The 27,681-nt window shown below is 49.2% G+C and overlaps 2 protein-coding genes across 2 annotated transcripts in view; one reads left to right on the top strand and one right to left on the bottom strand.

Annotated features, from left to right (window-relative positions):
• Window positions 1-27,681, top strand: part of ST7L (suppression of tumorigenicity 7 like) — a 149,510-nt gene that overhangs the window by 89,662 nt on the left and 32,167 nt on the right. The gene's annotated exons all lie outside the window — the stretch shown is intronic.
• WNT2B (Wnt family member 2B) lies at window positions 14,396-27,388 on the bottom strand. Its single transcript, XM_066352863.1, has 6 exons — window positions 27,284-27,388; window positions 26,092-27,249; window positions 20,239-20,459; window positions 19,006-19,283; window positions 18,084-18,348; window positions 14,396-15,217 (listed from the first exon to the last, which is right to left on the bottom strand). The coding sequence occupies exons 2-6, from the start codon at window positions 26,280-26,282 to the stop codon at window positions 14,988-14,990; spliced, it is 1,185 nt and encodes a 394-aa protein (XP_066208960.1). The 5' UTR covers window positions 26,283-27,249; window positions 27,284-27,388; the 3' UTR covers window positions 14,396-14,987.

The following is a 27,681-nucleotide window of genomic DNA, read 5'->3' on the forward strand; positions in this document are numbered from 1 at the left end:
CCACAGTGGAAAGATAGTGTTGGTCTTTGGGGATTTCAGTAACTTACCGATGAATTCAGGCTTGTGGTGGGGGACTTTCATGCTCCAAATTCAGAAGTGTGTTTGAGTATAACAATCCCTGGTTTGGTTTTAACTAAATAGGGAAGCCCTTGTGAGGTGGGCAAAAAAGGTATTATGGGTCAAGACAGAGATCCAAAAGATTCCCAAATAAATTGTTTTTTTCACTAAGACAAAACTTTGTTGAAATTTATTTCACTGAATGCATGTTGTAGCTGTGCTAGGGTGGGAATGGGCCCTGTTTCCACATATTTCTACTAATCTTTATGTGGGAAAATGTGGTTGGACACGCCAGTGATGAATTTCTGAGCAACTCATAATTGGCTGGCTCCACTGTAGCTAGGGCCTAACAATCTGCTTGATTGATTCTTTAAGGACTGCATTGGCCAAGCTGCATGATTCCAAAGATATGGAAGGTCAGATGTTACACTAACGCAAGGCCTCTCCACATCGTGTCTCACTGGGCTTTCTTCAGCCTCTGCCTAAAAATGATTAACATTTTTTTATCCCCAAATTACATTTTAAAAAATAATAAGCAGTTATAAATGCCAAAATGTCTTTTGCTGAATAGTGATCAAAATTTTTGAGGTTGTCTACTGTTCTCATCATTTTTCCAGGGCAGAGATTGTCCTCATAACTAGCGGAATTGATAGAACATGATAACTATATATTGCTGTAAACAGCAGAGAAAAGTAAATTTTATTTTTAAAAGTTCTTAATTTTCTGTTATAAAAAGTGACATGAAATCTATTCATAGGTAAAACGTTTTTTTATATTCTTTGTCTGACTTCATTTATTACTATGAAAAACCTACGATAGTTGTATTTTTCTTTATTAAATGCATAGAGCCACATGCAGAAATTAAATTGACAAGATTTTTTACTTTGTTTGAAAATTGATTATTTTCTAAAGCCATGAGGCTTCTTTAGTTTATAAGAACTGAGACAGTTTTTAAAATATTTTGAATTGTTACTAAGTTTATAGTCCTGTAAAATATTGTTATGTAACCATACTATTTCTACAGCATTATATCTGAGGTATTTCCCAAAGACTATCATGATAATAAAATGAGCCTATTCAGTGACAGGCCAAAACTTAAAATGTTTACATTTTTATTCCATTGTTAGTGTCACTGAACTCTTTGTTTGGGCAGCCTGGCATGTTTCACTTTTTATTTTATTTTTATTTTTGTTTTAATGCTAGAAAGGAGGAGCAAAAGGGGAAAGCTAGGTTTTTAAGGTATTTTTTAAAAGATTCTATTTATTAGACCCTGGCCGATTAGCTCAGTTGGTTAGGAGCATTGTCCCTTGCCTGACCTGTGGTGGCGCAGCCGATAAATTGTAGACCTAGAACGCTGAGGTCACCGGTTCGAAACTCCGGACTTGCCAGGTCAGGGCACACATGGGAGTTGATGCTTCCTGCTCCCCCCATCCCCCGCATCAACTCCCATGTGTGCCCTGACCTGGCAAGTCCGGAGTTTCGAACCGGTGACCTCAGCGTTCTAGGTCTACACTTTATCGGCTGCGCCACCACAGGTCAGGCAATTTTTTTTTTAACTGACATGTGTAGCAAGAGAAAAGACATTCTGTTTGCTCCATCATTTCTCATGCTTCCTTCTCATTGTTCTCCTTGAAAATGAACCAGAGAGAGAGAAATTTGTGAAGTTAAATTGCTAATGTTCTTTTGTGTGTGTGTGTGTGACAGAGATATATATAGAGAGAGACAGAGAGAGGGACAGATAGACAGGAAAGGAGAGAGATGAGAAGCATTAATTCTTCATTGTGGCACCTTAGTTGTTCATTGATTGCTTTCTCATATGTGCCTTGACCAGGGAGCTACAGCAGAGCAAGTGACCCCTTGCTCAAGCCAGCAACCTTGGGTCCAAGCTGGTGAGCCTTACTCAAACCAAATGAGCCCGCGCTCAAGCTGGTGACCTCGGGGTTTCGAACCTGGGTCCTCTGCGTCCCCGTCTGACACTCTATCCAGCGCGCCACCGCCCGGTCAGGCTGATTCAGTTTTGAAGTTTGTGGAAAGCATGGAAAGCACCCTCTTTTCCTGTTAGCATGGGTCTGTCAAGTCTGAAGTTCACCAAAACTCTCCCTGAATGTATCTGGCAGTATATTTAATTATTCTTTCCCCTCAAAGTAAAAGTCTCAGTGCCAAAGTTTAGGCCATCCTGTCAGTAACTGCTGCTAATACATTATTGCATAATCATTAGCACGTGGGGTGAGCGGCCTGCCTGGCAGTTGTGGGAAGAGCTGTGCTCCGGTATTGATGTAAATCGCTCACTCCAAACCCGTTACACTAGTGGTATTAGAATTCACATTAGGAAGCCTACTGATTTTTGTTTGAGAAAACATCTTTGTTTTTTGGAGACTCAGCAGAGTCCTCTAAGTGAAGAGAGTAATAAGATACAGAAGAAAATTTTAATCCTGAGAAAGGGGTTTAAACTTTTTTCTTGAGTGGAATTTAGCTCCTTCCCCTGCCAATCAAATTTCTAATGCTCAAAAGAGCTAAATTAGTATGACTACTTAATGTATTATAATTCTAACCCAAGAGTAATTTGGACTTCAGTTAGTTATCTTTTTTTTTTTTAGAGAGGTTATACTTAAACCCTCACTTATTCCTCCCAGAGTCATTATGATCTTCCAATGTTATGGGTAAATCTGAGTCATTAGATTTAAGTGATTTGCTTGAAATCACACAATAGACAGTCCTTTAGTCATAGTATTTATGCTTGGTTTCAATACTATGTCACTTCACAACTTAACGCCTACACAAGTACAAAAGAGTACATTTCATACCAAATACAGTAATGCTGAGGGGCACACAGTGGTGGAGTGGTGACAGCCAAACAGTTTTGCTAGAGAAGCCTTCCTGGCAGAGATGATTTGGAGCAGAGCTTTCAGTGAAGAGGCTGATGTGGGTTGTCAGAGAGTAGAAGGGGCACTTACAGAGCCGAACTGCTTGCTGTGCGGCAGGGACATAAGTAGACAAATAAGCTGCCTCTAGAGCTCTTCACAGTGTAAGCCTGTTTGATGAACGCGGAGGCTTTAAAATAAAGAATGCATATTTGCTTTTCTGACTTTGAAAGTGGTTCCCTCTCATTTTTTTCTTGTTCTTGCTAGTAAGCCACTTAAGGAACATTGTTTGGTCATTTGTGTCACATACACAGAGAATTGCAGCCTCTCTGTCTAAAATGTACAGTAAAACTAAAGAAATAGTAGCCATTGATTTGTAACAGTACAGAGGGAATTAGACTGTCTGAAATGGTAAAAATAGTTTTAATATAAAGCAAAAAATATATATTATGTTTCAACATCATTCTTCTTTCAAAACCAGAGGGTTAATTTGTGAAGGACCATGTGGGGCTAAATGAGCAGAATAAACTTGTCTAAAATATCATAACTTGGGCACTTTCTTTTGGTAAAGTAGGAATTTTCAGTAGCAGATGTACTTCTAGTGGTTTTACCAATAGGTAGGAAACTTGGGTGTGTTCCTTAATGCTGATGAGGCCTCAGTAAAAGATTGGGTGTCGATGGTATTCTGTCTGAATTTGAAGGAAAAAAATTAAATGATCTCTGTTAGTTCTGCAATAACATGAAGATTGTCTTAGGTCCATCTTGATAGTCAGCTTCAAGAAAAGAAATTATTTAGGCCTCAGATGATGCTCACCAAAATTAAGAGAACTGATATTCAGGGAAATTCAGACCACATAACCACTCTCTGACCTCATCCTGTAATTTCAAGCATTCTGGAAATGAAGTGTGTATGTACTGTTCAAAGCGTAGCAAAGGGCTGTATTCCCTCCGAGCACTCTTGCATATTACCAGTATGACATACAGAGAAAGAGGGTGTTTGGGGAAGAACTTAGGGGGAGAGCGTGTTCTCACACTCTTTGTTAGTAACACGCCAGCTCTTGTTTTCATCTATTTAGTATGCTGGAATCCCAATTTATTTCTGAAGCCAGAGTTCAAGCTTTTACTCCCAGGTAGCAGCAGCTTTACAATTAAATGTTAATCCCTCAGTGTTGTTAGACTCCTATCTAGAGTATAGCTGCAACTATTCTTGGCAGGCAAACCCATGGCTGTTTTTCCCTTCAGTCACAGGGAGATAGAAGAATGTTCTCTGGCTGGGGTGTGGATGAAGGCACTTTACTAATCTTATACATAATTCATCCTGGGTTGCTGGGGTACTCAGAGTTGAAACTTTGCCCTCTGATAAAATTCAGCTGGAGTTTTTATTTACTTGACTCTGATCCCTTTGGGATTTAGCCCTTATTGGGAGCCCAGGGACTCTAATTCAACTAAGCCCTAACTGTGTAGACTTCTCTTATTAATTTACTCTTGGTGTATTTTAGCTATTGTAATACCGCCTTTAAAAAAAACAAAACTGCACTAGAACATGCAGTCCAGTCCTGGACACCCTGAAAAGATTCTTCTTTCAGGGCTTATTGAATGGAAGGATGCCAATAGGGCTTATCTTAATTTGTTTTCAAATTTTAGTTTTTAAAAGAGCCTTAGCATTGAAAAATATGTTAGCTATTTTTCTAGAACATGGTAATGATTATTCTGTAACATACTGTAAGTTTTTGACATTTGAATTTATTATATTTAGATGTTAATACTAATGAATTTGTTTGTTCATTTATTCATTCAAAGAACAGATCACTATTGGGCACCTTTGTGAAGTGCAAAATGCAGTCCTGATTTACAAGCAACTCATAGTCTAGCGGTAGGAGGTTTGAGGGAGGCAAGAGTATAAGACAGAGGCTACTGCCACACCATGGTTTAGTTCATCCTTGCATATTTACTCATTTGAGTGGAAGTGACTAGTGAGTTATTTTCACGTGCCTCAAATAAGATTTAGTGACCCAAAAAGTCAATCTAGGCTCATAAAGACTTCCTTTTAGAAGAATTTATTTGGTTATAATTCCTTTCAGTCAAACAAGAGGAGATTGAAAGAGGTCTCTTTATTTTTATTTATTATTTTTTTAAAATATGAGACATGGAGGACTTTTAGCTTTACACCTAACTGATAAAACTCATGGTTTTTTGTAAATAGTGGTTTTGATTACATATATCTGAAGTTTGGGATTTATCAAAAAATGAAGCACTCCACAATTCAAAATTTAAATAAGAAATGTCTCACCTCTGATTCACATAGTAGCTGCCATACTCATACATTTTCAGCTTTCTCTTTTATCTTTTCATTCTTTTTTTTTTTAATATAGCAAGAGAGAGACACACACAGACAGACACAGAGAGAGAGACAGGAAGGGAGAGAGATGAAAAGTATCAACTCGTAATTGTGGCATTTTGGTAATTCATTGGTTGCTTCTCATATGTGCCTTAACTAGGGGGCTCCAGCCAAGCCAGTGACCCCTTGCTCAAGCCAGTGACCTTGGGCTCAAGCCAGCGACCTTGGAATCACGTCTATGACCCTGCACTCAAGGCAGCGACCCTGCACTCATACCAGCTACCTCAGGGTTTCAAACCTGGAACCTCAGTGTCCCAGGTCAATGCTCTATCCACTGTTCTACCACTGGTCAGGCTATATTTTCATTCTTAATAATGACAGATAAACAAGGGCTAAGGACCATCCTGGTTTAGAAAATGAGACAGTGTGATGTCATTGTGAAGCAGAATGGCTAGCAAGAGTTAGGACTAAAGTTACTTGGCTCTGTGGAGAGAGTGGGAAGGAGCTACTCAGGTTTTCCCAGAGCCCACTGTCAATGTCAAAGCTTCACCCTGCAGTCACCAATTATGAAAATAGGCACAAATCATGTTCTTCTTCTTCTTTTTTTTATTTTTTAGCAGAGACAGAGAGAGAGTCAGAGATAGGGACAGATAAGGACAGACAGACAGGAAGGGAGAGAGATGAGAAGCATCAATTCCTTGTTGCGGTATCTTAGTTTTCATTGACTGCTTTCTCATATGTGCCTTGACTGGGGGCTACAGCAGAGCGAGTGACCCCATGCTCAAGCCAGCGACCTTGGGCTCAAGCCAGTGACCTTAGGCTTCAAGCCAGTGACCTTTGGGCTCAAGCTGGTGAGCCCGTGCTCAAGCCAGATGAGCCCATGTTCAAGCCAGCAACCTCAGGGTTTTGAACCTGGGTCCTCCATGTCCTAGTCCGATGCTCTATCCACTGTGTCACCGCCTAGTCAGGCCATGTTAATTTTAAAAATAATAAAAGGAGATTGGATTAAAGGCATTAAAATAAGGCTCCTTTTCTCTCTCCTCCAAGTTGAATTTTGCTGATCAGGATCAGTTCTGCATCCTGGCCAGTTCTACCTGTGGATGGGCAAAACGTCACGAAGCACATTTATATGTCTGGGTTGTAAGGAGAACCCCACTCTCACCCATTCACCTGTGTTCCCATTTATACTAACCTGTATCTGCTCACTTAGGTGTCTAGAGAAAGACTGCAGTAAGCTCTGGGCCCTGAGTCCCTGTGAAGTTGCCACCTACTTCCATAGGACGTGGGCAAAAGTAACGAATACAGTTATTTAACTTTTATCTTTCAGATGGCATTGGAGTAATCATCTCTTATTTGGCTGCAAGCTTCTTGTTAAACTTTTCTAAAATTGCTTTTGAGAAATAACTTTCTCCTGGTTACTTAACCAGTCATACAAGTTGAGACTTCTGTCTCTATGCCTATTTTATAATAGCTGCTCTGGGAGAACAGATGAAAAATAATAAGTCAGTTAGATATTTTATGAGTATTGAAATCCCTTCCATTCAGAAATGTAAATAAAATAACCAGCATGAGCAATCAGCTTATGTCAGATTCCATGGGTTTGTGTTACATAGGGAAATTATAGTGCAACCTGAAACATGCTTCTTAATGAATTCATGGTCGTGTCACAGTTGAACGTAAGCCCTTGAGCTTTTCTATTGTGCAGGGTTTCAGAAATCACCTTTTATAAACTGCCCAGGAAAGGAGGAGAAAGCTAAGATGATACCAAGACATGCTGTCGCTGCTAAGTGGCTGCGTCCCTTCCTGCACTAGACTGTGCTAGGGAAGTGAAGTGAAGCTTGGGATGTTACTCACCTTTGGCTTATTTAATATTCATCAGTATCAAGTCTATGCCAGCACTCTGTTCCTGAGAGGGGCACAGGAAAGTGCTGTGGAAGACCAGGGCTGCCTGCGGCCTTTGTCCTGGGGGTTCGGGAAGTGCAGTGAGGAAGGGGCCAGAAGCCCGATAAATAGCTCTGGTTTACCTTTGACAGATGTGAGAAGCCAGGGCCCTAACTGAAAGTCAGGAAGTCGGAATTTGTCTCTGTCTTTGGCCTGTGCTCTAGCCACCTGTAGTGCACAAGAACCGTCTTCCTGCTTGTTAGCGAACGGGAAAGCGATCCCTAAAGCTCTTCCGTAGCCCTCCTCCTGTTCGCTGTGGCTCAGGGACGGTGCATCTGCCAGCCACAAAAGTCCAGCGTGCCAAAGGGGATAAAGGAGATCTGTCAGTGGTGAGGCTGGGAGTAAGGGAAAAGAAGCATGTATTTTCTATTTTAAATTATTCCTTTTTTGCATTCTAATTTCTTAAGAGTTTGGCTTGATTTATGCCAGGTGCTGGGCCTGTAAGCCTACAATAATGCATCACAATTCTGGATGGGTTATTTGATATCTCTTATTTAGCCCAGAATCTCAAATGATAGGGAGCTATAGTTAATGATACTTCACATTTTGTTGGGCTTTATAAGGTGGCTCTCTTTCAGTCCCTGTATGGGTAACAAATGGACTCATCTGTGCTTTCCTGTAGGTGCCCTGGTGTTTACTGACATAGATCAAGATGCTGTGTGTCTCTATGGGGGACCCTGAACCACTTGACAGTCTAGGCACATGCAGTCACCTCGCATTATTTAAGTCCTGATCTCAGCATTCTAATTTCTCTGTAGTCCCCAGTGTATATAATATGTACTCGCTTCAAATTCCTTATATATTGCTTGCACATTCTTGCTTCTAAGTTTCAGCATAAACCAGTTCCTCCTATTTAGCATGAGTTCCTCTGACTGCCCTCAACCTGTCCATACCTTATCTTTTAAAAATCCAGCTCAAAAGCCACCTCTAGTAGAAGGCCTGAGTAAGCTCATTTGCCTGCTTCTGGATTCTGAGATTTCTCAGTCCTTTACTTACACTTTCCTTTTGATTCTTTCTTCTATACACTGTCACCTGACAGCCTAATTTTTCTAGAAATGGCGCTCTTTCTCCATCCACTCGTCTTTATTAATTATATACAAATATATATTTTGAAGTCCTACTGACAACTTTTCCATTTTCCCCTGAGTCCTAGCCCCCTTTCCATCCCTTTCCCTTTACCTCAGTTACATTCCCGGAGAGGGGCCTGTGGTCAGGGCTCGGCCTCCACTTCAGCACGTGTGTGGCAGCCTCTGAGGAGGCCCCTACCACTGGGAAGGACTTCACCCTCCGGTTTGACATCCTCTGCGTTCCACCCAGACACCTTCAAGAAGTAGATGTGACACCAGGAGTAGGTCTGGAGATGGGAGCAGGGAAATTTCTCCTGAAAGCCAAGGTAACTTTTTCCTTCCTTTTTACACAAGACCTCTGAAGCTGCTGTCGTCAGCAGCTCACCCGACACTCTCCTGCTCTCCTCTTTTCCAGGAGTCAGGGTTAGTTTAAGAAAAAGCCTCTTGCTAGAAGCCATGACCTCGTACTTTTATCCCCTCCATATGGTGTGTGGCCTCATGGGGCTGTGCTGCTATGCAGGAGGTGAGCAGTGGAATTCTTTAGATGATGACTTCTGAGCCCACATGCGGAGGCAGTGGGGGTGGGAAGCAGGGAGAGCAGAGAGAGCCAAGATAGATGGACCAGTAAGGTTTGCCCTGGGAGAAATCCTGCCTATAGGTAGACTGTTTTCCTGAGGTGTTCTTCCCCTGGCTCCAGAGGAGGCCCCGGGCAGGAAGCTGTAGCATCCCAGGTCTGTGATTGATGAACACGGTGTTCCTGCAGCTCCCCTCCTGCCTTCACAGTTGGGGTGCAGGAGTGGGGTAGGCAGGGCATGTGAGGGCTTATGCTGTCTAACGAAATGCATTCCAGGGTTGAGAGGGAAGGGTTCCCCTTGCACACATTGTCTCTTGGAGCTGCACTGTCTCCCTGTCTTGGACCTAAACAGAAGTCCAGATTTGAAGGAGGGTAGGAGGAAGGGTTGAGAACAGCAAAAGTTTTTGATCAAGTGAAAATCTGTTGTCTGCCTCGTCTTGCAGGGGTTTCTCTGCAGGGTAGATACTCCTTGCCTTGGGGTAGATAAATTACCTGTCTCAGCCAAAGGTCCTAGGACTCTAGGCCGTGAGCAGGCATCTGACCTGGATAGGACAGCTTTTAGCATGTCATTCCTAGCCCAGGGGTTGACAACATTTTGTTTTTGCTGTTGTTTTTTAAAGTAAAGTCTCAAAGGGAATTCTCCATACTGTAAAAGCCCAAAGCCTTACTAACTTCCTCACATGGCTTCTCCTGACTACTTCTACTCTGTCTACACATTTAGCATCACGTTAAAAGAACTAGATAAAACTAAAACAAATTTTTTTTTATTGATTTTTAGAGAGAGGGGAGAGAGAGAAAGAGAGAGAAGGGGGAGGAGCAGGAAGCATCAACTCCCATATGTGCCTTGACCAGGCAAGCCCAGGGTTTCAAACCGGCAACCTCAGTGTTCCAGGTTGACACTTTATCCCACTGTGCCACCACAGGTCAGGCCCTAAAACAAATTTTAAAGTGTTAATCTGAAGAAGAAAGGACTAGAGAGAACGAGGAGGCAGAGCTGATTAAGTGTGGTGATCTACCTGGTGTGGTGATCGTGTGGTGGTGGCGGTAACTGGCAGAAACGGCAGAGAGGGGAGTCGCTGGTGAGGTTAGAGGAGGCCTGGCCGTTCCTTTTGTAGCGTCTGCTCAGAGTGCCCTCCTGGGACCCTTCGTGCCAGTCTGTTCTTACGGTGCTGGGACTCCGCTGTCTCCCTCGGTCTTTGAGGAGCTCCCAGAATTTGAAGTCAAAGGCCCAAGTGTGAATTCTGGTGGAACCACCCAGTGTCCATGTGACCATGGACAAATGACTGAGCCTCTCTGAATGGTACCTGTACAGTGAGCGTAACCCCCACCTCACCAAGTTGATGTGAGAATTATATAGATATATCTGCTAAAGCATTTTTGTACATAAAAAAAAAGCTTTTTATGAGGAAAAAGCTTTTCCCATAATTCCCCACTTATTCTTGGGAAGCCCTACCTTGAAAGATGTCAAATAGGACAGCTATGGTTTGAACCGTATTCCTTTTTACTTCCCTCAGCTTCGCTTTTCTATTTGGTTAGGCCTCTTACAGGGGCTGGTGGTGTTGAAATAAAGTCACCGGCTTTGGCTCCTTTTGGTCAAAGAAAGAGAACTTCCATGGCCAGCTGCTCCATCCATAGACTCGTGGGTGGAATGGAAGTTAGCAAAGGCAGAGTTTATGCCGTGGCAGTTCAGAGTTCGGGGGCTGAAGGGAGAATGCTTACCTAGCTTTCTCAGAGCCAGGTGACTCTGACATCTTAAATGAGGAGTGGCCTCAAAGATGCTTAGAGGTCATTTCAGTCATGAAAGCAAAGTGACTTATAAACGCTCCTTCTCTCCTACCCCTTTGGGGTCAAGGACAGGATATTACTGACACCCTGATGACTGTTGCCTGAAACCTGCCAGTTACCCACAGAGAGTGACATCTTTTGGGAAAGTTCAGTTCAGTGCAGGAACTGCGAATATTTACCCTATAAGGCCACTGCTTGCTCCTCTCCAATCTCCAATACTTCTTTTGGGGAGATCATCTCTGGAACCCAAAACTATCCTGCTTTCTAACCTAACAACAGGTCCTGAGCAACAGGAGAGTGCCCCATCGCCCCCAGCACGCAGGGCATGACGCACACTGTTTCCAGCATGAGTCAGCCCTGAGAGACTCAGACCCTTTGCTTGGGTGCTGAGTGTCCATTGCTGATTCCTCCCTGCATCCTTCTGCTACCCTCGGACAGCCCGTCCCCAAACCAGACAGCTGCCTGCTTGTGGTTAGAGCGGAACCTCTGTTGTTGGTATGGTTTTTGAAGGATTTGATTGAAATCTAGCTGCTTTTTTTTTACCATTGGGGAGAAGGAGGAGGACTAGGATGAGAGAAGCTAAGTGTATGTTCATATACGCATACATATTCCATGTTTGTGTGCCCTCGCAGTCGTGTGCAGACTGATAGGGAGGGCAAAGCATGAAAAAGAAGCATCTCTTATTTCCCAGCATTGCTTCAAAGGTGCCCAACCCCCGTAGTAGCAGGCAGTTCCTGAGTGGAGGGTGGAGGGTGGGGGCAGAGGCCTCCACCGAGGCCATCAATAACCAGGTGTGAGCTCCAGGTCTCTGTGTAATGTGAAGCTCTCCCGTATTTCATTTCTGCACCCAGGGGGCGGCTCTGCAGGATTGCTTACGGAGAGCTCTGTGTCTGGCACCTCTCTCCACAAGGCCCGGGCGTCCAGGGTCCCACCGACCTGCCCAGGAATGCATCACATTGTTCTCTGGTGCTGTAATTTGGCTGTAGGAGCGGGCTGATGGCCTCCCAGGGATGAGAAACATACTCTCCCTGGCGTCCTCCCTTGGGCTTCTGCCCTGTGACCACTGCGGGCATTTAAATAAAACCTCAGAAAGGCAGAGGGGGGAAAATCCTAATTATCTCTCTTATATTAAGGCAATGTGCTGAGCGGATCTGAGAATTTGGCAAGGACTCAGCGGTTGGTGTTCTTGCTGAGGGAGGTGAGACAAAGGAGAAGAGATTACTCTGTGCACCAGGGAGGAAGAGAAATGAGGCAGCGAGTGGTCAGGAGTCAGACCTACAAGACTTTCTGCAAACACACCCTCAGGGCCAGGCAATGTTTGGCTCTTTTAAAGAACCTGGAGTCCCTGGTTGCATTTTCCCAGCATCACTCTGAGGAAGAGTATGGATCAGTGCTAAGATTCGAGGTTGGCAATAACACAGGTTGGCCGTTACCTGCAGGGCACGGTGAAGGCTGGCTTCCTTACTTTTACATAAGAGACTGGGCAGCTGGGACGTGCTGGTCACGTGCCTTCTCTAATGGATTCTAAGACCCTGAAAGGGTCAAGATAATGTGTTTTAAGTTAACACTTTCTGCCTGCATTGTACCTAAATATTAAATGTTTAAAAAAGTGAGGACCCATAGGAAGGACTGGAAGAGCAGAGAGGGGCTGAGACTGCTGGTCTGAGGGATGGACCCCTGTTGAACAGGGGAGGGCTGGTGAGGGATGGTTAGAGGCAGTGAGTAGCCGTAGAACTAAATGGAGCCCTGACGACACCAAATACAGTTCCCCTTTTGCTGCTTTGTTCCAAATAAATTCATTTGTTTGTGTAGCGCAGAATGGACGCCAGTTGTCCCAGGCCAAGTGGAGCGCCGAGGCAAGCTGAGGAATAAGAGGAGGAATTAATTGCTTGGCCATCATTCCTTCTCGGAGCCACATGGCCTCTGTGCTGGGGCTTACATGGACCTCTTTTCTCTCCCTGTCCACCTCGCTTTTCAAACCTCTCACTCTTCTCTCAACCATTTAGAGGAAAATGCAAAACTTGGGTTTTTTAAATTAGAATTTGGGGCCCAGAGAAAAGCACAAAGCAGTAGTAAATGCCAGAAGAGGCCCAGTTCTTTCCCTGGGTAAGAACCAAAAAAGGATAGATAATAGAGCACAGGTAGACAATAGAGCTCAGGTTGGTTTCCCATGGAAGGCCTGTGCTGTCATTTATGTGGTGACACGGATGTTCCTGTGAGAGCAGGTTTCACTGGGACCGGAGGCTCTTTCCTGTGGCCCAGCATGTAAGACAGCACCCTTTTGTAAATCCATTCAACTCTATTCTTGAGTTCAGACCCACTATAACCCTCTTACCTTCCCACCACCCTAGGGCTTTCCTCCTCTTAATCCCAGCTCAAGATGTCAGAAGCTCTTCCCTGCCCTCCCAGTCCCCCTCCGTAATCCCACCATTGGCTCATCAGTTATCCAGTTGCCTCCATTCTGCAAGGAAGACATTCCCCCGGCCTGACTCACTCAGTCCCATTTCTCCACAGGAATCCCCTCACCGCAGACCACAAGGGCCCTGACTAGCTCATGTTTTGTGTTAATGGATGTGAAACCGGAGCAAGCCCCCTTGCCAAAAGAAAAACCACCCCAAACTCTCCCACACAGGTCTCGGCAGGTTACACAAATATTAGTCCTATCGTCCAAATAAATCTGCCCCCGTGGCCCAGGCGATGGCTCCCTTCTGCTGCCTGTGCAGAGCAAAGCTGCTCCACAAACATGTGAGGACCCCAAGGGATGCTGGAGAGGAACTCGGGAGGGGGGCGGCTATATCAGAATTCCTTGTGCAGGCTCCTGAATCCACAGTCTGCTGTCAATACTTTCTTGTCCTGAGTTGATGGTTTTGAAGTAAGTCATGATGGGCTCGGTCAGTTAGCGGCTTTGGTAAGAGGGTCTGTTGGCTCGAGTTTGGGGCATACTTAAAACTCGATATCTGAGACAGTTTCATACCCTCATTTTACAGATGGGAAGATAGAGGCTCAGAATTTGCATATCTTGCTTCAAATATCAAAAACAGCTGTGATTTCAACCCATGTCTGTCATAACTACAAATTTCTACATTACTCTGCTCCTTTAAAGTATTATCAGGCAAGAGATGACCACTGTTCAAATCACATGAAAATAGGACATCACAGTTTTGGGGACTCTGTGTCATACCCTCTAGCTTATGGCTGCATCTCTGGGGACTCAGCCAGGCTGGGCTGTGAGTGACAACACAGGGGGCACGCCCCTGTTGGAGCCAGACACGGAATGAACGACAGTCACCAGGACTTGGAGAGCCACTAAAGAAAGATGTGTGGAATAATGTGGAGAGGTGCTTTCTAAGCTGTTTAGTCTCTGGCCCCCAGCCCCAGCTCTCCCTCCCTGTAGAGTCGTGGATCCCACACCAGCTTCGAAGGCTAGGACCCTCTCTGAAAAATCACTGGGCTCAAGCTCTCTACCTGCCGACTGGACACTGAGGCCCCGGGCGGGGCCTTGGGATCAGGACTGCTGTCCTCTCCCACCCCTACACACCAGGTTTCCTTTTCTCAGGGTTCCCTTAGCCTGGCTGACCACCAGAATAATGCGTGGAGAGGAAAAAACAAAACCCCCAAGGCCTAGGCACACGTACTAAGTTATTCTTTCTTGGGATGCTTCAGGGTGTTCTGATGACCCACGAGGCATGGGGGTCACGGGCAGCAAGGGAGCAGAAGGGACAATGCCGTCTGACGCAGACTGAAGAGGAGAGCGAGACCGGAAGAGAATGTATGTTTGTGTAGTTATATAATTTTTCCCTTACAGAACACAGCAGTTTATAAACATATGAGCAATGAATGGACCTTGTCCACTATGGCTAGCTCTTATCTAACTCTCCATAAAGAAAGAATGTTGTAGCCTAAGAGTTTCTTTTGGGGTACCAGGTCGTCTGCTCACACTGACCCGGGGCAGAGCTGCTGGTTTCAGCTCTGTCCCACCTCCTTGCAGCCCTCAGGAGCGAAGGAAGCTCCCTGCAGGTGCCCTTCCTCTTGCACGCTCACAAGTGTCAGAAAACTGGTGCCAGGGAAAGGAAGCATGAGCCTTGGCCATGTGCTTAGTGCAACTCGTATCACCTCTTCTCTCTCCCTCTAACCTCGAGAGCGGGGAGTCAGGGAGCTGCTCAGTCTCGTACATCCCCTGTCAACTCCTTCTCAGGGCTGAGGCACCAGCCAGGACACCAGAGTCCCTCTGGATCACTCGCCACGTCCTTAAATAGAAGCTGTAGCGGCCCAGGGTTGAGGGCGGAGGAAGGTGTGCATGCAAAGATCTTGTGCTTTTGAGTCAGGAGGTTTGAAGTGGAGGGATGAGTGAGGTATCTGTCTGTTCAGGTCTGGTCCAGCCACTCTGCCTTCTTGGGGGCCTTGCAAGTGTGGATGTCCACAGTGTTTCTGCACTCCTTGCAGCGCACAGCACAGCACCAGTGGAACTTGCACTCACACTGGGTGACACGGGTGACGCGAGTCGTGTCATACCCTCGGCCACAGCACATGATTTCGCAGCCGTCCGTCCCTTTGGAGGTCTTGCTGCAGACACGGCCGGCAGTGCCTAGGGAACCTGGGTTGGGGCAGAGAGAGAGGGAGAACCAAGTTCCCTCTTACTTCAGCTGCTCAGGGTTCCATTATACACATCCTCAGAGGAAACCTTTTTCTCTTTTCCTGAAAATATACCCACCGGCCAGAGAGATCATCTGCTCGTGGCCCCTGCACCAGGCCTGTTTCCTCCCCCATCCAGGCTACCCAGAGCCCACAGGCTTCACCTGCAGTGCCCGCCCTGCCGGTCCCACGGTCTCCACGTCCCCGTCAAAGCCTGGCCTCCAGTGTGTGTGGCTGTTACAGCTGCGTGAAGGCTCAATTTTATGTTTGAGTTTTTCCATAATAAGAAGTTAAAAAAAATAACAGCCTATAATTTATCTTTTCCAAGAAGTCTTGCCACAGCTCAGATGCAGCTACCATTTGTTAGTATTTTGGTCCTCAGTTTCTATTTTATTAAGTTATACTATACACTGGGAAGTGCTATAGTATGGCCATTAAAAGCATGAGCCTGATGTCAGAGAGTCTAGGTTTAAATCCCATTTCTGCTGCTTTTTAGCTTTGTGATTTACAAGTTAGTTAATCTCTCTGGGCTTTAGTTTTCTCATATGAAAACAGGCACACTAACAGCATCGAGCTCGGTGGATTGTTATATCTAAAATCTCTGTTCAGCTGAGGAGATGAACTGATTAGCATGATTGGCAGGAGGCATACCCCTAAGGAATTCCTGAAGACTAGCCCTTGCCTTCCGCCTGACAGCGGGACCTCCTGGAAGAGTAGGGATAATGGTTTCCCCTGCTCGGAGAATGCGCAGGACCTCGTTCTCACTGATTCTAGCAAAGGAGATCCTGCCAACAGGTCATAAAATCATAGCATTTTGGATGAGATGGATACTAGGCAGTATCTGTTCCAACCCTTTCCCAGGGATGGGAAAGTGACTAGCTGGGGGTTCAAGAAGGGGGTAAATGAACTGATTTCTATGGCAGTAGTCGGCACATTCCAGTGGCATATGGGAACAGAATACCAGAACTTCTGTATCTTTTACCTCATCAATTAAAAAATATCTATTCTGTTTTATAATGTACAAATTAGTATAGTGGAACATAGATATAATTTATAAGTATGTGTATAAATTTTGGAGGTGCGTGCTCACATTTTTAAAATGACCGAAATATACCATCCAGAATATCAGGAGACCCCTTCTCTAGAGCGTGGGCTGACTGAGCCTCCTGCCAGGTCGTTCTCCTGACTGTGAGGGCTGGGCCTCAGGTCTTCTCTGTGCACCGTAGCCTCTTCTACCCTCTGGCTGGGTTATCCAGTGCAGTAGCCACTAGCCAAACGTGGTCATTTAGATTTAAAAATAATTAAATTTAATAAATGTTAAAACTTAGTTCCTTGGTCACACTAGTTGTATTTCAAATCCTCAATACACACATGTGCTAAGTGATTAGAGAGCACGGACGTATCTCCATCATCACAGGAAGTTCAGCTGGACAGCTGCTTTAGAGGGACTCCTTGGCTCCATACTCCTTTTGGGAGGACTGGGACCTGTTGAATTGCAGGCCCCATTTTGGGTTTTATGAGACTTAATTTTATGTCTCTGAGAAAAATTAACTCATCCTCCCTCCTAATTATCTCATCCTCCCTCTTAATTCCAAAGATCCTTCCCCAAAGGTGCATTTGAGGTGTGGTAACTGGCATAGGCTTACACTTCTGATGTTCTGGCACGATTTCCAGGCCTTTGGAATACCCTCAGTTATACCACAGGAAATCACGAGGAGAATCAGATGGGCTCCCCAACCTTTTCCCCTAGCACCCTTCAAAGTACACTGACTACTTTCTCTGTTAGGTGGGTGGAGCCCACCCGTTTCTGTGCGCAGTTCTCTGAACCACTTGACTCTCCAGAACAACAGTGATGGGTGAAAACCGGACGGAAGACAGCTGTGGTTTCTGACTGCAGCTCACCAAGCCCTGACTGCTGACACTGCAGAGAAGAGCCTGGGGTCCATGACAGTTCATTGCATTGTGTGGTGTTCCTAGTTTAGTCTAACTGAACCCAAAATCTGAGCCAAGATGGTAACTTCCATTCTTTGGGGGTAATACCTTCCAGCACCCACAAGAATTCCACCACAAATAACTGGCACAGATCGTTGCTGCTTTCTGCCAGTGGTTAGCCGTGGTAGGCTCTCCTCTCTCCCTGCTTCCCCACCTCCGTCTCCGTATGCGCAATGGCAGCACACTGGATAAAGCCTTTCAAGGTCATTTAGGGTCTGATCCCAACCTCTCCTGCCTTTAGTCTCCCCTATCCGAAATCTTCCCTCAGTCAGCTTAGTCTGCTCTCTGTTCCTGGGACAGATCACGTACCACCTGCTGTTCTGCGTCTGTGTGGGCAGGTCTGCCTGTTCTCTCTAGCTCCCCAGATGATCCCCACACTTCAAGAAACAGCTTCCATTCCACAGTTTCAAATCAGCTTCCCTTGACTCCTCCAGTCATCTCTCTTTTGCAGTAGCATCTGTCTACCTGTTACCCTTCCCGTCCCAGCTAGACTGTCCACAGCCAGAGACTTAGGGCTGCATCTTATGCCCACACATTGCTCCATACTGACAACAGGTGACTCATTTAACATTCACTGAGTAGTATCTGTCCCTTCTGTGTCTCATACAGACCTCAGGCCTGAAGGAGCTGAGTGACCTCTCTCTGCTTGGGCAGCACTGGCCTGGCAGACTGAGGCATAAGCTATCTCATTACCAGGTTTCCACGTCAGGAAGAGGTTGAGCTCTCCCACAGCGCCCTGCCCCTAACTCCTGAGACTGAACAGACCATGACCCCCCCCCCCCAGGGGCCAGTACTAAGAACTGGTCTCCATGTCCCCACCTGCTTTCCTTACTCACCTGCTGCCTTGTCCAGGACACAGTAGTCTGGGGAGTTGTCAAAGTAGACAAGGTCAGTCCGGGTGGCACGGCGATAGCCTTGGCGGGCTGCTGTGAAGTTGGCGCCATCCTGCGTGGCTGTCACCTGCACAGCCCCATCATAGCGCCGCCGCAGGTAGTCACCGGTGCGGCGGAAGTCTGAGAGCGCACGCCAGCAGGTGCGCAGAGTGCAGGAGCCGCTCACACCATGACACTTACACTCCAGCTTCAGAAACCGCCGCACCGCCTGGGAGAGGAGAGGCAGCCAGTCAGGCACAGAAGTCATCCCTGGCACTACAGACACGGGTGCCCTCAGGGCTGCGGGACCTGGTTCCGGCCAGCTAGTGGAGCCAGTGGGCGTTCTTTCCTCCATCAGATTCCACCCAGTCTTCCGGACCAAAGGCAAGAACCTTTTCTCCCAGGAAGACTTCCTGGGCCAACAGTGCTCTCCTTTTCATGACAGGCTGAACTTTAGGGCCACAGGATTCTGTTCGTGATTTCAGCACACCGGCACATCTCATGGTTTTGAGTTCAAGGTGCCACACCTTCTATTTCTGTGGCATTCATCTTCCAGCACAGGAGTAGACACATGGAGGTGCTCAGCTACCAGGGAACTGACTAGAACAAGCCTTTATCCTCCTCAGTCTTTATGGAGGCAGTGTTTTTCCTTCTTAGAGAGCTATTTCCCTTCTTTTCTCCACCTTTCCCTACTTTCCCCCTATGTGAAGACTCTTCGTGCACCCAGGTCAGCCTGGGCATTCCCAAGTGCCTTTGTGTTTACTGCCCCTGTCCGAGGGGGCTGGGGCTTCTGGAAGAGACCCAGAGCCCTCAGAACCTCCTGGTTCACATTTAGTCCGCCACCCCCAGCAAACAGGGATGCACGCGCACAGACATGAGTACTTACCGTGCGGCCACAGCGGTTGTTATGCAAGTTCATGAGGGCCCGGGCATCCTTGAGCCTCTTCTCCTTGGCATCCACAAAGGCCTTGGCAAAGCGAACGCCGTAGTGGATGTTGTCACTGCAGCCACCCCAGTCAAAGTCCCCACGTTGGTCATGGTGTCGGCCACGGGTGTAGGGGTCACAGCTGCACACACTTAGTTCACCCTGGCTGCAGGCACGGGTGATAGCGTGGACCACCCCTGCTGACGAGATGGCATATACAAATGCTGCCTCCCGGCTGCCTGGAGAGAGAAAGGGAGGGTGTCTCAGGAGGGACACCGTGTCTGACCCCTTTCAGCCCACAGAACCTCCGACTGTGGAATCGCTCTTCTCTGTTTCTTTCCTAGAGCAGCCCCTGCACCCTTTTATTCAAATTGCCCTTCCCTTCCAAGAGCATTCTCTGGAACATCTGACCCCTTTCCCCAGCCCTTACGACTCTAGCCGCTTCTTTGTACATCTGACCTCCTGGACAGACCTGTACTCTTGCTTCCTTCTAAACTCCCATGAAAAGCTTTCAGGGTGAAACATCCAAGCCTGGCTCAGCTAAACCTGCCTTAGTCCACAACCCAAGCCTTTTCAGGCCCACTCTGCTGGACAGTTCCCCAGCAATGGAGACCCCAGCCCAGGGGTCAGCCTGTCTGAAGTGACCGGCTCCTTTCCCCTGCCTGTTTCCTTCCTTCCCTGCTCTCGGGGATGGATGGGTCATCACTCCGGTCCCTCTGACACATCTGATTCCCATCTCATTCCCTTTCTCCTGGTTGACTGTCTAGCTCTGCTGAACTGGGGCCAAGCCGCTGACTCTCCAAATATTTACATGTCACCTTTCTGTTTATCCCTTGCTGCCATTACTGTAGTGTTGTGAGTACTGGAGTGAGGGTAGTGATTGCGGAGATAAGAGCCTAGTTCTCAGCCTGACAGTGCGTGGGAACCCACAGGCCGGGGGTTGGGAGGGACAGGAAAGGGAGGAAACAGATGGAGGGACTCAGGAGTGCTGCTCCTTTGTCCCATCATCCCAGAGCACTGGGACTTAGAGGGGCCCTGCCTCCGTGTGTAAGGTACTGAGAGTCTGGTCCTAACCGTTTCTCTGATTCTGAAGTAGTTGTGGAGAGGGGAGAGGGGTCACGCCTACCCTATCCACTCACCACCCCAAGCATAGAAAGGGGAGGAGGAGCTGGGCAGGGTGGAAGAGGCCCCTACTTCTGAGCATGACACGGCCAAAGACAGTGTGGTCCCGGTCCAGGGTGGTGCAGTTCCAGCGGTGGTGGCGGAACTGGTGCTGGCACTCTCGGATCCATTCTCGGGCACCCTCGCCCACCGAGCGCATGATGTCTGGGTACCGCTGGCACAGCTGCCGCTGCCGGCTCACCAGACCAGGGATATTGTCACAGATCACGCGGGCCCCCAGGGCCCCGATGTACCTGCAAGGTGGAGATGGCCTGTCAGAGCATCCTGGCCCTATTTCCGCAGCAGGAGAGGATTAAGGAGAAAGCTTTGGCATTCAGATCTTGGAGTGGTTCCTTCCCCTTTTCTAACCCACATTCCCTGAGGTTGATGGGTAGAACTGGTCCCCACAAGCTCTGGAGAAATAGTTACACAGTTGCAGAGAGAGTAATTGAGTGGTCTCTCAGCATCACCAGTTCCCCAGCCCAAGGCCAAAGTGACACACACATATGTCACATACACAAAAAGCTGTGGGCATGTCACATAAGCCCCTCGCCTGTTTATTTAATAAACATTAAGAGCCTCATGGAAAAAATAAACTAACAAAACTAGAATCTGAGATAACACACCCACGTAAGAGGCACGTCCTCCATGGCTGGTCCGTGAGGACGTGGTTTGGGGAAAAGGATGGAGACAGGGAGGGGCCAGGGAGAGGAGACAGGGCAGCTCTGAGTAATGCTGTAGTCAGACCCACGGAGCCAACACTCTCATTCCCAGTGTTGCGGTCTGGGGAGGAAGACCCCGCTCCCAACTCTCCTCCCCAGACCCTTTATTTCCAGGCCCATGACCTTTCATAGCTAATAAGTCTTGATTTTTTCAAAATCCTCGTACCTGCATGGGCAGACGGCTGTTGCTGTGGGAAGCCAATGGCCAAGATAGAACAAGAGGGTGACACTCCCTGTATTACTGTCCCCAATTTGCCCAATATGAACTGTTATAAGAAGATCATTTGGTGTGGGCTACTCAAGGATAGGTGGGTTGCTAGAGTCATTCTCAAAGTTCTCTAGGCAATATCTTCTCTTTATTCAAACACTCTTAGCCCTGACTCTGCCAGCAGCCTCAGGAAGACCGGTGCAGAGAGAAGACAGGAGTATATCGTCACCTTTTCTCCCCACAAGGTCACCAAATGACATTTGACCCATTCACCCACTTCTCATCCCCTTTCTATCTCTCCAGCACCCAGACCTTCCTTGATTTGTTGGGAATTCTCCATCCTCCTGTCCTAACACATCAAAGGACGCCTTCTCTCCCCTTTTCTGAACAGGTGGGGGCCAAGGAGGGCAGTTGCTGCTACAGACAGAAAAAGATTTTGGTTTGGACTGTGAATGAGCCTGTGGTTTGGGAAAGGCCCCAAAATGGGCCTAGAAGTGGGGGAGGATGAGGGAGGGGCCAGTGGGGAAAGGGGAAAAGCTGGACTGCCCTGGGCTCTGTGTCCCCCCTCCCCCCAGTTCACACGCCCGCCCTCACCCACAGACTGGATCACCACTGGTGATACCAACTCAAACAAACACAAGGAGGGCTGATGCTTGCCTCTTCTGGAGCTCGGCAGAGCTGATGGGGCCCATCTGTCCCGGGGGAGGGGTGAGAGGGCTGACCCACACTAAGAAATCCCATGGAATCAGCGTCCCCAGCACTGTCCATCAGGGCAACAGCTTCCAGGAACAAACAAAATAAACACCCCAGGCTAGGCCAGGCCGGAAAGGGCCGCCTGACGCACAGCCCGGAGTTCCACCCACTGCCGCGGTGCTTTGTTTGGAGATTCAAGACCGTTGGAATTGGAGCTTGTCCCTGTCTCACCACCATTCTGCTTCCCCAGCTCAGGGAGTACTGCCCGAAGCAATGGGTGTTTGTTTGTTTGTTTTTCTAACTGGGGCTTAGGAAGAGGGGGGGTGTTGGATGGCAATGGGAGACCAGTAATCCAGCCCTCATGAGACAGTCTGGAGTGAGGGAGGCCAAACTTTGGCGAAAAAGTCCTTCCTGTGGTCTGACTTAAATCCATTCTACTGTAACCCACATTGGTCCTTCTTGTTACATCCTCTGAGTGTGGGAACATCTGTTTAGTATCTGAGATGGGAAGATAATTAAGTTTCTCCTATTACTACCCTCACTCCACTAAGTAGCTGCTTCAAGATTCTGCAGAGCAGAGCGCTTGCCTGCAGACCAGTGTGGTCAGCCCCTTGTAGTTGGTGTAGGACCTCCAATAAAACCCAGCCTGAGCCCCGGCTCATCCCCTGCTCAACTCAAGACATGCCTGCCAACTGCCTACAATGTGCGAAGCGCTCAGCTCAGCTGTTAGGGGCACAAAGGTGTTTAAGGCAACCCCAGCTCATGGGCTGGTGGTGGCCAGATATCCCCGGCTCTTTCGTTTTCTCTACCCATCCAGAAGTTTCACTTCCTCCCCGCTTCCCACCCCAGAATGTTTTCTTCACCTGCTTTTGGCCAATTCACATCCTTCCTTTGACAAGGTGATTCATATCCTGCTCTATACTAGCCCTTTGCTACTCAAAGTGTCCCCGGAGGAGCAGTATGTGCATCACCTGGCGACCTGTTACAAGTGCGGAGCTCAGGCCCCCCACTCAGCTTGCTGATCAGAATCTGTACTTGACCAACATCCCCAGTTGACTTGGACACACTGCCCCATGAAGGCAGAATTTCTGTTTTGTTCACTTCAGTATCCCCAGTACCTAGAACAGTGTGTGACACATAGTAGGTACTTGATAAGTATTTGTTGACTAACACCTCACTGCCCTGATTTACCCCCAACTCTCTCCTCCCTCCATCCAGTCATAGACTTTTCCGCTATAGCGTTACTCCTTGTGGACATTGCCAGCCTGGTCACAGATGTTTTATGTTTGTGTCTTGTTAATGAGGCCAGGGATCCTCTTCTCGTTTCACCCTTTCTTTTCTAGTCCCCAGAGGACGTGGTTCGGGCCAGCCCTTAGAGGCTAAGTAAACAGGGATAATATTCTACCCTCCCTGAATCTCTTCACACAATATTATTTATATGGTACCTTACGGTTTAGTTTATAAAACATTTCTCTAGACAAAAATTCTATGAGAAAGAGAAGGAGAAAGGGATCTCCATTTTTTAGGAGAAGAAACAGGTTCATGGAGAGTAAGCGATAATACCCAACTCTGTCCATCAGAGCTGGCCAGAGGAAAAGCAGGTGAACCAAGGATGTCTAACTCCAAAGTCCAAACTCATTTTCATTCCAAGAGCAAGAGAGGCCTGGCCAGGAGTAGGCCCACCTGACTTCAGATCGGTTGAACTTGAGTTTCTTGCCACTCCCCGCCTGTCCCCCACTTCCTCACACGTGAACTGGAGATAGTGGTAGCACCTACCACGCCGTATTACTTGGGGGACTGAGAAGGTGGTGCTCATAAGGGGTTTAGCCATAGTGTCCGGAGTTTAGTAAGGGCTTATTAAATGGCAGCTACGGTTGGTAACAATAATGCTAATGTTATGATACCACTCTGTGCCTCTCCCTTTGTGAATCCACGACATAGTGGCTCTTGTTCCCTACATCCGACTCCCTGCAGAATGCAAAGCTGAACAGAGAAGCACATGCCAGGAGCACCCTGTTTCTTGCTCTGTTTGTATAGATTAAGAGACACCATCATGTCCTCCAGTTACAGGTGGGGGAGGGAGGGAGTGGTTGGAGAGTGAGGGGAAGGAAGGGCCGGGAGGAAGGCAAATGGTTCGCTGGTGAGAGCAGTGACCTGCTCCCAGAGGAACACGGACACACACAGTCAGCAGCGCCTCTTCTAGGGGTTGTACAGAGTGTCAGTCTTGCCGGGAAAGAGAGCTAATCCCCTCGGGGACCTGACCTGCCTGTAGAAAGCAGCTTTCCACTTGATCCCAGAAGTGATGCCCAGGGAGGCAGGCATCTGGGGCCCGCGGCTCTGATGGGTCTGAGGGAAGGTGACAGCAATGATCCCTGCACTCACCCCCTGTCCTGGCCCTGCTGCGGATCCTGCCCTTCCACAGGGACTGCCCAGTCCCCCCATTTCACCTGCCTGCCTCCCTAGCTCTCCCACCCAGAAGTTTTCCCCAAAACCTTTAATCTGAACCACGTGGGAGGAGAGTAGAAGAGAGAAAGAGGAAGGAACAGGGAGAGTAGCCAAGGGGACAAAAAGGGACTAGAAAGAACTCCCCAGGGGTCTTTAGGAACCTTTTCCAGCATGCTAAAACTACCAGACTGACACTTCCTTACCTGAACACCACGTGGTCCCCAAGACAGCCTCCCAAACTGGAAAGAAGGAATCAAGAGTCCCTAAAAGCAAACTGCCATTTGGGATGGATAAAGATGTGCAGTGGTCACTTCGTCCTTTCACCACAGTGCTACTGAAGATGCATGTCCCCAGCCAAACTGAGTCCTTGGAGGGAAAGGGTGGCTTTGAGCTCACTCTGAACGCTGGAAGGCTTTTCTCTCCATCCCTCTTCTTCCTTTTCCCTTTCCGAAGGAATGTTTCGAGCCAGATGTAAGATATGGGCCTCTCTGCTCCCCATACAGAACCCCCCTCCTTGCCTTCCCCAACACTGCAGAGATAAAAAAGATCCAAAAGAGAGATTTTTCTGAAACAGGAAAACGGGGTGGGGGGTGGCGAGAGATGCATCTTGAAATGATAGGAATCTGCAGCCCCAGCTCGCCGGCCCCTCAGCCAGCCACCCCTCACCCTTCCAGCCAAGATTCCAAGTCCGGCGGAGAAAAGCCACAGGGTGCAAGGGGAGAAGAGACCGCACTTTGTGGTGGTGGGGGCGGTCGGGGGTGGGGTGGGGAGGGGCAGAGCGAAGAGAGGAAGGGAGGGAGGCACTGCATGGGTAGAGAGGGGCACTGCCCCAGTCCCAGAGCCCACTCTGACTGGGGGCCGAAGAGGAAAGATGAGAAGACTGAGTCTTTTCTCAGTCCAGCTCTCCCCCTGCCCACCCTGCAGAGGAAAGAGATGAGTGCCATCCAGGGATTGGGAGCAGGGCGTTCAGGAAAGAACATCTACTGGATCTCTAATATCTTTTGGCTCATCTGCCCTCTTGTGAAGTGTCTGGAGTCGAGGGCCTGCAAGAAATCTGAGCAGAGGGTCTCAATATTTGGGACACCAGAAGCCCCTAGTTCTTGGAGGAGATAGAGAGGGGGTCATCTGGGAAAGAAAAGGAAGGAAGCCAGGAGGGCGACATCAAGGATTGAAGCGACATCTTTAGAACAGAGGCTGAAGACAAATGCCTAAGTTATGCAAACCGAGTGTTTTGTTTTAATTGTGGGAGTTATGCGGTAGTTTTTGCCACGATTCCATTTCTAAACCTTACGCTGAGTGCTGAAGCCTCACCAAAGCCTTCCTGAGTTACCGACTGGGTGGGCGAGCAGAGAGCTCCTCCACCGTCCACACTGCCTCCTGCTCCACTTCCCAGGGCGGCGACTGTAGGTGATCTGGGCTTCCTGCTGGACAGCCACTGCGAGACCCCAGATAGGCGACTGCAGTCTTGAATTCGCTTTGAGAAACTCAGAAGGTAGCTTTTGCCCTAAAAGGATTATGCTGAAATACGGGCACAATATATGGGGGTCTGGAAAGCCTCGACCACCGGACGTCCTTGCTCCAATTACCTAGTACCCACCTCATCGGGCAGAAAAGGCGCAGCGCTCCCCTATGTCCCCCCACCTCCGCCCCAGCCATTCTGAAACTTCAGTGACAATCCTGCCCCGAGCGTCTTTAACTCTGTCGAAGTGACACTTGGTCTCCCGAGCTGCGGATGCTGGGAGCTGTGTATCCCCTCCCCGTGCCTCCGGCCTCTCTGACCCGGAGCCTCGCCCTCCCAAGCCTGAAAGTCACACTCACCACCAGGACGTGTCTACGCGGGCCGGCAGCGTCAGTAGCAGCAGAAGCAGCAGCAAGCAGGCAAGACTTAGGCGGGCCGAAGTCCGAGAGCCGTCGGGGGCCGTGGCTCGGGGCGCGGGCGCGGGGACAGAGGCGCGGGCGCGCCGAGGGGGTAGCTGCGCGGCGTCCTCCGCACCACCCGGCTTCAGCATAGCTCCCTAAGGACTCCCGCCGCGCGGCCTGGAGGGGCGTGGATGCGGTACCTGCAGAGGGTACTTACTCGGGCTTCCCCTACTCACCCCCCTGGGGGGCCATAGGCTTGCCGGTGGCCGGGGACCTAAGGGCACCTGGGCTCCGTGGCCGGGGCGCAGGGTCCCGGAGAAGGGCGCAGCGAGCGGTGTCCGGAAGCCGGCGACGGTGCCCCTAGCTCGGGGACTGGGGCGCGCTGCCGAGGCCCGGGGTGCAGTGTCAGGGGGTCGGCTGCGCGGAGTAGGGCTGCGGGTAGAGTGTGCGGACAGCCCCTCCGGCCGCGGGCTCTCATTGGACGGCGTGGGGCGGGGCCGAGACTGGGGACACGCGCGGCCTTCAGGGCGGCTCCGCCCGCGTCGCCCCGGCGCTCCGCGGCGCCCTAGGTGTGGCGGCCGCCTCCGCCCCTCCGCGGCCAGGCGCTGCAGCGCGCCGCGCCCCCACCTGCTCCCGCAGCGCGCGACGGGCGCAAGATCGCCCCGCTGCGCCCCGAGCGCCCAGTCCCCGCCGACGCCGCGCCACCGGGTCCTAGCGCCCTTCATCGGCAAACCCGACCAACGCGGGCAATGGGCAGGAGCGCCGAGCAGGGGTCTCAGACCCTTTCCCCTGCCTGCTAACCTACAGTGACACTGGAACTGAGTACAGAGGACGCACTCATTTCCTCGGGTCCTCCGTTCTTGCGTTTCTGTGAAATGGGCAGAATCGGGAGGTTGCGGGAGAATCTTGACTCCCGTTTCAACGGTGCCACCAGGGCGTTGTGGGCAGCCAACTTCAGGTAGGGGCTTCTCTCCTCTAGGGCTCGTTGCCCCGGTTCCTCCGACCCACTACCCACCGCATCCCATCGAACAACGTTTAGACTTGGCGCCCGCCCGGCTCCGCCGCTCCCCTCGGGCCCGCGGACCGGCCATCGATGGCGGAAGCGGAGGGGCACACCTGCGGACCGGGCGTGGGAAGCGGAGGGGCACACCTGCGGACCGGGCGCAGACTCCGCGCCCTTTACCGCCGGGCTCAGCAGAGCTTAGCCTCCCCGGCTGCCCCGGTGCCTCGGTCCCCCACCCCCTCGGGCGGGACTGCGCGTAGGAAAGAATCAGAAACAGCTGGGCGGCTTTCCCCGAACAGAGGCCGGGGTAGGGGTCCTGCGGAGAGAGTAGAAGCCCCGGAGCCATTTCTCTGCTTCGCCTTTCCACCCTCTTCCTCCCCACTTCTCCCTCCTTCTCTCAACCCTGCACACACCCCCGGGGGGGGGGGCGGCGTGGTAAGTCGGAAAGGGGTGGGAGGTGTTGACTGCTGAAAGTGACTCCTCATCTCCCTCGAACCTGACATCCTTCCCATCCCCGATTCCGCACTTGCCAGCCAGGCAGGCAG

Source organism: Saccopteryx leptura, chromosome 11 (assembly GCF_036850995.1).
Source record: "Saccopteryx leptura isolate mSacLep1 chromosome 11, mSacLep1_pri_phased_curated, whole genome shotgun sequence".
Classification (NCBI taxonomy): domain Eukaryota; kingdom Metazoa; phylum Chordata; class Mammalia; order Chiroptera; family Emballonuridae; genus Saccopteryx; species Saccopteryx leptura.

Bases quoted from the DNA above. Each gene is read 5' to 3' on its own strand.
- WNT2B (XM_066352863.1), bottom strand. From the start codon at position 26,282: ATGCTGAAGCCGGGTGGTGCGGAGGACGCCGCGCAGCTACCCCCTCGG. The intron at 20,460-26,091 runs GTGAGTGTGACT...TCCACCTTGCAG, and splicing joins CGCGTAGACACGTCCTGGTG to GTACATCGGGGCCCTGGGGG. The intron at 15,218-18,083 runs GTGAGTAAGGAA...GCCCCAACCCAG, and splicing joins TGTCCTGGACAAGGCAGCAG to GTTCCCTAGGCACTGCCGGC.